The sequence below is a fragment of the Blennius ocellaris genome (assembly GCF_963422515.1).
Source record: "Blennius ocellaris genome assembly, contig: SCAFFOLD_479, whole genome shotgun sequence".
Classification (NCBI taxonomy): Eukaryota; Metazoa; Chordata; class Actinopteri; order Blenniiformes; family Blenniidae; genus Blennius; species Blennius ocellaris.
Window position 1 is genome coordinate 1 of NW_027662028.1, and position 8,837 is coordinate 8,837.

Here is an 8,837-nt window from a genome sequence, read left to right on the forward strand (position 1 = left end):
TACGAGGAGCGTTTTCCCATCCTGCGCGGTAAATTCCGAGTTAAATGGATCGACAGTCCAGTTTCATGTCCATCTGGTTACAACTGGAGCTGTGCGCCATGGCCGTCCTGCTCACGAAAGGTGAGGGGTATGGGGGTCTGGGGGTCTGGGTGTGGGGGTCTGGGTGAGGGTAAAGGGGTCTGGGTGAAGGGTATGGGGGTCTGGAGGAGGGGTATGGAGGTCTGGATGAGGGGTATAGGGGTATGGGTGAGGGGTATGGGGATTTGGATGAGGGGTATGGAGGTCTGGATGAGGGGTATGGGGGTATGGGTGAGGGGTATGGGGGTATGGGTGAGGGGTATAGGGGTCTGGGTGAGGGGTGAGGGGGTCTAGTGAAGGGTAAGGGGTCTGGATGAGGGGTAAGGGGGTCTAGATGAGGGTATGGCGGTATGGATGAGGGATTAGAGGGTACTTCGGGTTCTAGATAAGCAACATGGACGGGGGTTTAGGGAACAGAAACAAAGATCAGATACTTCTCTATTACCATGGTACCTGTCTGCAAGCCCTCCTTGGTGTTTCTCCCACAACTCCTTGGACTTGTCTCCAATGTTTTCACCTTTTACCCCCCCCCCCCCCAGAAACTCCTGTCCATCCATGCCTACGTCACATAAAGCAGATTAAAAAACCCAAATCTCAACTTTGTACAGTAAAATCAAAACTATAGAGAAACTCTCTCTCCTCTTCTCTGTCCATGCCCCCCCCCCCCCCCCCAACCACCCCCCTTCCTCCTCCTCCTCTTCATCCCACAAAGGGGGCCTCTCCTCCCTAATGAAATATTCTCCAAATGACCTGGCCAGCCCCGCCGCTCCAATCGTTCACAGGGAAAACACTGATCTGATGAATGTGCCCGGCTCGACACAGACCGATGCTGTGTGAATCCGAGAGGATCAGTCGGATCCCGCTCCGAGCCTGGAAGGGGGGGGGGGGGGTTGTAGTAATGACAGCCCCCACCCTCCACCCTCCACCTCCTCCTCCTCTCTGGATGATGTGAAGAGAGCTGATAAATATGTGTTCTGGCTCTCGTTGTGTCGGGGCAGGTCCTCCTCGGGAGCAGATTTGTGTTTTTGAAGAAGCGGCGGGGCCCGTAATGATACGCTTCGCTCTTTAGATGGGACCTGAGCGCCCCCCCCCCCCCACCTCCTCCTCCTCACACCCCCAGGCAGTCCTGACCAGAAGTGACGGGGGTTTTGCATGCAAACTCCATGCAGGAGGGGTGGGGGTGTTGGTGGTTCTGTTGCCTCCATCTTCTCCTTCTTTACAAGTTTCCATTTGGGTTAAAAGAAATTGACTTTGGCAAACGGGGCACACTAATTATGAGCTCCATGGTTCCTGTTTTATTCTCCAGAAGCTCTTAAACGGAGGTGTGATTGGTGAAAACTTGGAATACACCGACGGGGCGTTGGTAGGGTGGGTGGAGGGAGGGTGGGGGAGGGTGGGGGGGTTAGGTAGAAGTAAAAATACAAAATAAAACCCGAAAGTAGGGATTGTACCGAGCAGGGTGTGGATCTGGGACTCAGGATTGTGTGTGTCTCCCCCCCCCCCCCCCCCCCAGGAGAGATCCGGTGCTACTGCGACGCGCCGCACTGCGTCGCCACCGGCTACATGTGCAAGTCGGAGGCGGACGCCTGCTTCACCCGGGTGCTGGACCCGCTCAGCGCCAACTCCCCGCTCACGCACGGCTGCCTGGACGCCCGCGCCGCCGACTCCTGCGGCGGCGGCGGCCCGCGGGCCTCCGACGCCCTCGCCGCCGCCGCCGTGGAGTGTTGCCACGACGACATGTGCAACTACAGGGGGCTGCACGACCTGGCGCACACCAGGGACTCTGCAGGTAAACACCAAAGATATTTACCACTCTCTAAACTCTTGTTTACAGACACGCAGGGCGCCTTTATTTTGTTATTTTCCAGCTCGACAGAAACTCAATTTGAGTCTTTCACGGGCTGCAGGTCCGCCTGGGAAGGCGGCGGCTTTACCTCCCGGCACTTGGAAAGACATCAAATACAGTCTTTTTTCCTTTTTTTTCCTGTTTTATGACGTGTGCACCATGTAATTTTCCCACCGAGGAGGAATGCGCCTCGCAGAACCAGGCTGTATGTTGGCTGCAGCGCGGCGAGGGAGAGGTGTAACTGCCCCCTCTGGGGCAAAATACAGTGAAGTGTTGCATTATGGGTGTTTTTACAAACTGACACAGATGGCATGAGGCTGAGGCTAATGCTCGTTTCTCATGACGGCATCACCGACGTCTCAGCGTCCTATTTTTGTTGCTGCTCTTAAGAAACTTGCTTTAAATTGACGTTTTCTCTGTAAGTTTACAGTTTTCTTGGTCATTTTGCCAGATTGGCGCCTCTTTAAGACCCATATTTCGCCCGTAGGCCTTTTGTTGGACGCCTTTGATCTCTAGTCAGTTTTTTTTTTTTTTATTATAACAAAATGATATTTAAAATCAAGTTCCGGTGAAAAATACAGTGGAATATCCCCAAAAAACGGTTGCATTATGGGTGTTTTTTTTTTTTTTTTTTACAAACTCTCTGTTTATTTTTTTTACAATTTTGACCAAATTGGCGCCTCTTTACGGCCCATTTTTGGCCATTGTGTTTGATGCCTTTGATCTCTAGTCATTTTTTAGTTTTTTGTTTGCTTTTTACAATTTGGCCCATTTATGGCCTTTGTTTGACGCCTTTGATCTCTAGTCAGTTTTTTTTGTAGTTTTTTTTTTTTTGCTTATAACAAAAAAGATTTAAAATCAAGATCCGGTGCAAAATACAGTAAAATATCCCCATAAACTGTTGCATTATGGGTGTTTTTACAAACTCTCGGTTCTCAGTGTTGTTTCTTTTTGAGAAATAGAAGATTTCTATGCAATTATTATTATAATTTTTTTTGCAATTTTGGCCAAATTGGCACCTCTTTACGGCCCATTTTTGGCCTTTATGTTTGACGCCTTTGATCTCTCGTCAGTTTTTTTTTTATTTTGCTTATAACAAAAAACATTTTTTAATCAAGTTCTGGTGCACAATACAGTGGAATATCCGCAAAAACTGTTGCATTATGGGTGTTTTTACAAATTAGAAATTTGAAAAAAGATTTCTATGCAATTTTTTTTTAATTTCCAATTTTGGCCAAATTGGCGCCTCATTTTGGTCCACGAGCCTCACGTTTGGCCTCCGTTAACCCCCCCCCCCCCTCTCCTGTGTCCCGCAGACGGCCGGTACCAGGCGGACGGCGGCAACCGCAACCTGGTGACCCGCGTGCAGGAGCTGGCGTCGGCCAAGGAGGTGTGGTTCCGCGCGGCGGTGATCGCGGTGCCGATCGCCGGCGGCCTCATCCTGGTGCTGCTCATCATGCTGGCGCTGCGGATGCTGCGCAGCGAGAACAAGCGGCTGCAGGACCAGCGGCAGCAGATGCTGCAGCGGCTCCACTACAGCTTCCACGGCCACCACGCCAAGAAGGGCCACGTGGCCAAGCTGGACCTGGAGTGCATGGTGCCCGTCACGGGCCACGAGAACTGCTGCCTCACCTGCGACAAGATGCGGCAGGCGGAGCCGGGCGGCGACAAGATCCTGTCGCTGGTGCACTGGGGGATGTACAGCGGCCACGGCAAGCTGGAGTTCGTATGACCGGCGAAGAAAAAAAAGACATTCCCGAGAAAAAAAATCCAAAACACAGACTGACCCTGCAGCTGGTTTGTTTTTTTTTTGCGAGAGGAGCACTTTACTTGAAAATGAAATTGACGCGGAGCCGTTTTGAAACTCTGCTCCCGAGGATCCTGGACGACTTCTTCTTTCGTTTTTTTTTTTACACTGAGCGCTGAAGGATTCCAAATCTTGTCTCATTTGCACATTTGTAAAAAAAAAAATCACAAAACAATTAAAAACGAACTGAACTTTGAAAAAAAAACAAGACTTCCACACCGACGCCAGGGTACGAGACTGTAACGAGGAGTAAAGACCGAGATCCAGTGTTCTGACTGTTTCATGATTCAAGCTTATTGTAAAGATTTCTAAATATATATTATATATATTTTTGTCTGATGGAAAAATGGCGGCGGCGGCGGCGTGTCTTCTTCTGGTGTGAATGTCCCGACATGTCTCTCTGTCATCAGACCATGAGCTCCATTGTGAGTGTGAAAGAAAAAGCCTTCCATTAAAAAGTGACTTTTTTGTTTTAATTTACGTAACCGTTGCCTTGGCTCGTTTGTTCCGCCGCGACGAGACGACGGCGGGAATCTGTCGCCGCTAAACGCTGGCAAACCCATTCTTTGAAACTCCTGAGGGCCGATTTCAGCTGGTTTGAGACGAACGAAGCTTTTCTTGAGGAATAGAAGCTGCAGATTTGTTTGAATATTGCTCTTTGGGGGTTTTAGGGGTGTACCGATACCAGTACCGATACCGGTTGATCGCAAGTGGGTCTAAAAACAGCATTTTTAAAAAAATATCTTTATTCTGTTGTGATCAATGTGTATCGCATACGTCATCAACACGATACTCGCTTCGCAAAAAAAAAAGTTTTAGGGATGTACAGATACCGATACCAGTACCAATACCGGTTGATCTCAAGTGTGTCTAAAAATAGCAGTTTTTAAAATATCTTTATTCTGTTGTGATCAATGTGTATCACGTACGTCATTAACACGATACTCGCTTCACAAAAAAAAAGTTGTAGGGATGTATCGATACTGGTACAGATACCGATACCGGTTCATCTCAAGTGTGTCTAAAAATATAATTTTTTAAAATATCTTTATTCCGTTGTGATCAGCGTGTATCGCATACGTCATCAACACGATACTCGCTTTGCAAAAAACACCTAAACTTGACATTTACAAGCCTTCAATACGCAGATCGACGCTACATGATATTCTATGCGTTCTGACGACTGTTGGTGTGTAGCGTCTATCGGCTTTGTGTATCGTTTGCATACGGAGCATGAATCAGACTCTTGCATTTATTAAGTACTCGGTATCGGTACTCGGTATCGGCAAGTAGCAAAAGGTTAGCATGCTAACTTTTAAACAAGTATCGGTGTATCCTGTCAGGGCTGGCTAACAAAGTGTTGAAGGTTCAAGAAGTGAAAGGACAGAAAAATTTATATTTTCTTGAGGCTCAAATGGTGAAATGTGTTGCTGCTGCTATATATAATATATAAAGTCTCGTTTACGCGACTTTTTCAAGTGAGAACAGAAAACGAGGTTCTGTTTGCGCGACAATGTTCAGAACCACTGAAAAAGTTTTAGAAAATTACTTCCTTAAAATGATTCATAGAGCAGGGAGAGTTTTTTTTTTTTAGGTTTTAAAACCTGCAGTTAGACATTGTTTCCCAAAAAATTGTGTGAATGCGAAACTTTTCCAAAATGAAAAACGTTAAAAACGCTGCATTTTCTCTTGAAATGTCGTGTAAATTAAGCTTCATTCTCTATGAGGGATATGAGACTATTTTCTGCGTCTGAAAGTAGTTCCAGATGTTTAAAAAAAACCGAAATAAAAGCCTGATCGTCATTGGAGATCATTAAACACGACTTCCTGCACGTTTCACTTATTGGAACACAGTAAATCAAATTTTTTCACTTTTTAAATATAAAATAACCAAATGACATCGAATTTACTGGTAAAAACAACAAAAAAAAACACGTGTAGTTTTTAATTCTAAATTATGAGAATCCATTCCAACACTTCAGCTGGTTTCCCGCGTTAAGCAGGGAAAACGACGAGGCTGGTGTCAAATTACGAGTGTGCTCTGAATAAAAGTGGATGTTTTGTGAAGTGAACGCGGCTCGTCTCGGACAGAAATCGATTTCTGAGACGGAAATATGTGAAGGTGAACTTTTTTAATTGTTTCGAAGGATAAGATAAGATGTTCAACGTGCCGCTTTGTGTCAAAACGTCTTTGAGGGACGTCGACTGTCCCGGATTAAGACGTTTGGAATCGGAGGCGCGAGCGCTTGACCTTTACTTCTTTTCCATTACGACGACAGGAAAACACGATTAGCAGCGCGCCACTTAACGGCGGCGTGCATTAGCTTACCCCCACCACCACCGCTCTCCCCCAGGACTATTACCCCTGTAGCAATAACAAGGCCGTCCGCTAATGGGACCTCGGGGGGGGTGTGGGGGGGGGGGGGGGGGGGGTCGCTGCAGGACCAAACCACCCCTAAAAAAAAAGTCTCCCAACTTCACGTTAATCAGAATGAAGGACTTCTTGTTCCCGCCGGAATTCGTCATGCTTCAGAAAAAAGAATCCAGAAGGTTACCGAACAATTGTAGAGCTGCGGCACATAGCTTTATTTACTTAGTTTTCCTCCAACTGCGCCACTTTTTTATGTGTATGGTCTAAATATAAACTTTTAGAAAAGCGTTTTTTTGCTTCTCGTTCATTTTTAATTGCAGTTTTTGCCTACGTGCTTTGATTTATTGGTTTGTATTTTACCAACTTTTCGCAAAAACTGCAAAAAAGTGCGTGGAATTTCCAGGGACGATTTGTTGTCACCCAAGGACCAATTGATTAGATTTTGGGACGTTAGCGGCTAAACGTTTCTGAGTAAATGCCCCCAAAAACTATGGAAAAAAAATGTCCCATACAAAGCAGATAGAGGAGATCAAAGGAAATCAGTGTCTGTTACCATGGAGACGCTCTCTGCTCAGTGTTTCACACAGTGATGTAGCTACCTGACAGGCGAGTTAGCATCCATATGAGCTAACGGCTATCATTCTAGCAATGCTAACTTGGTTTTGCAAACAGACGCCACGTCTCTACCGAGTGTAGCTCTAGTTAACTATCGGTTCATACGTTTGCATTTTACAAGCTTCTCACAAAAACTACTCAACCAAATTGCATGAAACCGTCAGAGATGATTTGTCATCATCCAAGGACCAATCGATTTGATTTTGTGATGTTAGCGGCTAACCGTTTCCAAATAAATCCCCCCCAAAAATGTCCCATAGGTGAAAGGAGATCAGTGCCTGTTTCCATGGAGACGCACTTCTTCTACTCTCAGCCAATCACACGCCGACTCGCTCAAACGGTGGTCAAGTAACACAAAAGAATGGGAACCAACAAGAACATCATCGGTGACTTGTCCAGTGAAAAAGTTTAGCGTTTATACGGCAACAAATTGAAAAAGATTTGAAAATGCTAAAAAACAACAATGATATAGCTAGCGTGTCAGCCCGCGAGGCGGCGTCTCTGGTTGTTGTTTTTTTTTTTCTAATGAAATCATGCACGTGCTTGTAGCGGCGTGTCAGAAAAGTTGCGTTTCCCCCGTTGTCACGGTGACAAGAGTCGAAGCATTTTTCAAAAAGTTGCATTTTCAGTGGCTCCGTCGAGACATCTGAACGGCGAGGTGCCGTCTTTATTTCCAGTGTCTTGTAAGTAATTTCCTTTACAAAGATGTAACTGTAATTAATCCAGTACAGCAGCCATGACACCACCACCCCCCCACCACCACCACCCCACCACCACCACCTCCACCCCTCTGTCCTTTCTTTATAACCCCAAGTGTTCTCCAGCGACGAGTTCACGGCATGTAGGCGATGTACCTTTGCGACCCCCCCACACACACACACACACACACACACACACACACACACACACACACACACACACACACACACACACACACACACACCCACGTCCTGCCAACACCCCACCCACCTCCACCCCCACCCCCCCAGCTCGACAGCCCACTGTGCCGACAGCAGGCCGTGGAACAATATATGAAGTGTAAACACACATGGAACCTGTTAACACCTGAGCACACACTCACACACACACACACACACACACACACACACACACACTGGTGTGGCTCCTCGTTCTCTTCTCCTCCACAACAAACTCTAAACCAAGAAAAACAAATCGTGTCAATAAGAAAACAAACGACCAGCTGGTTCTGGTTGTTAGACTTTTATTGTCCATCCATCCATCCATCCATCCATCCATCCATCCATCCATCCATCCATCCATACTTCCCTCCATCCATTTATCCATCCAATGTCTGTCTATCCAACCATTCAACCATCTATTTGTCCATCCATCCATTTATCCAACCATCCATCCAATGTCTGTCCATCCATCCATCCCTTTATCCATCCATCCATCCAATGTTTGTCCATCCATTCATCAATCTGTACATCCATCCATATAACATACATCCGTCCATTCATCAATCCCTCCATCCATCACTGTCTGTATATCTATCTGTTTATTCCCTTATCAGTCCACCTGTACATCCATTCATCCATCCTTTCCTTCCATCCATCAATCTGTGTGTCCATCCATCTCTACATCCATCCATCTCTATATACATCCATCTCTCCATCCATCCAGACAGACAACCAGGCCTTTCTTCAAGACCGGGTTGTCAAGGAGCCGTTGTGTAACCCCCCTCCCCCCCCCCCCCTCCCCTCCCCCCCCCCCGGCCCCCCCGACCACAAACAAACAGAGACATTCCAGAAAATAAACGCGACTCGTCCCTCCAGAAGACGACAAAACCCCGGGGTTGTTTAATTGACCTCATGTCTCTGTGGTGACAGACGTCCGCTGGAAGACGACGCCGATCTAAATATTTAGCCGCTTCATTTCCTTCCAGTGGATAAAGACGACAGCGCCTCGTTTACTGCCCCCCCCCCCCCCCCCCCAACCCCCCCGGCGCCGTCTAAACATTTATAGCATTGTGTCGTTAACGTTCCGATATCAATCTGCCCTGGAAGGAAAATAACAATGTTGGGAATGTTTACCGGCTCCTTGAAGCGTCGTGTGGAAATGAAGGGAAACAAAACAGGAAACAGGAGCTCAGACGTGTC

The 8,837-nt window shown here is 46.9% G+C and overlaps 1 protein-coding gene across 1 annotated transcript; it reads left to right on the forward strand.

The window, feature by feature from the left end:
- Nucleotides 1–4,211, forward strand: LOC308148407 (BMP and activin membrane-bound inhibitor homolog). Its single transcript, XM_080521867.1, has 3 exons — nt 1–120; nt 1,592–1,867; nt 3,241–4,211. The coding sequence occupies exons 1-3, from the start codon at nt 45–47 to the stop codon at nt 3,654–3,656; spliced, it is 768 nt and encodes a 255-aa protein (XP_080377993.1). The 5' UTR covers nt 1–44; the 3' UTR covers nt 3,657–4,211.
- Nucleotides 4,212–8,837: the final 4,626 nt, after the last annotated feature.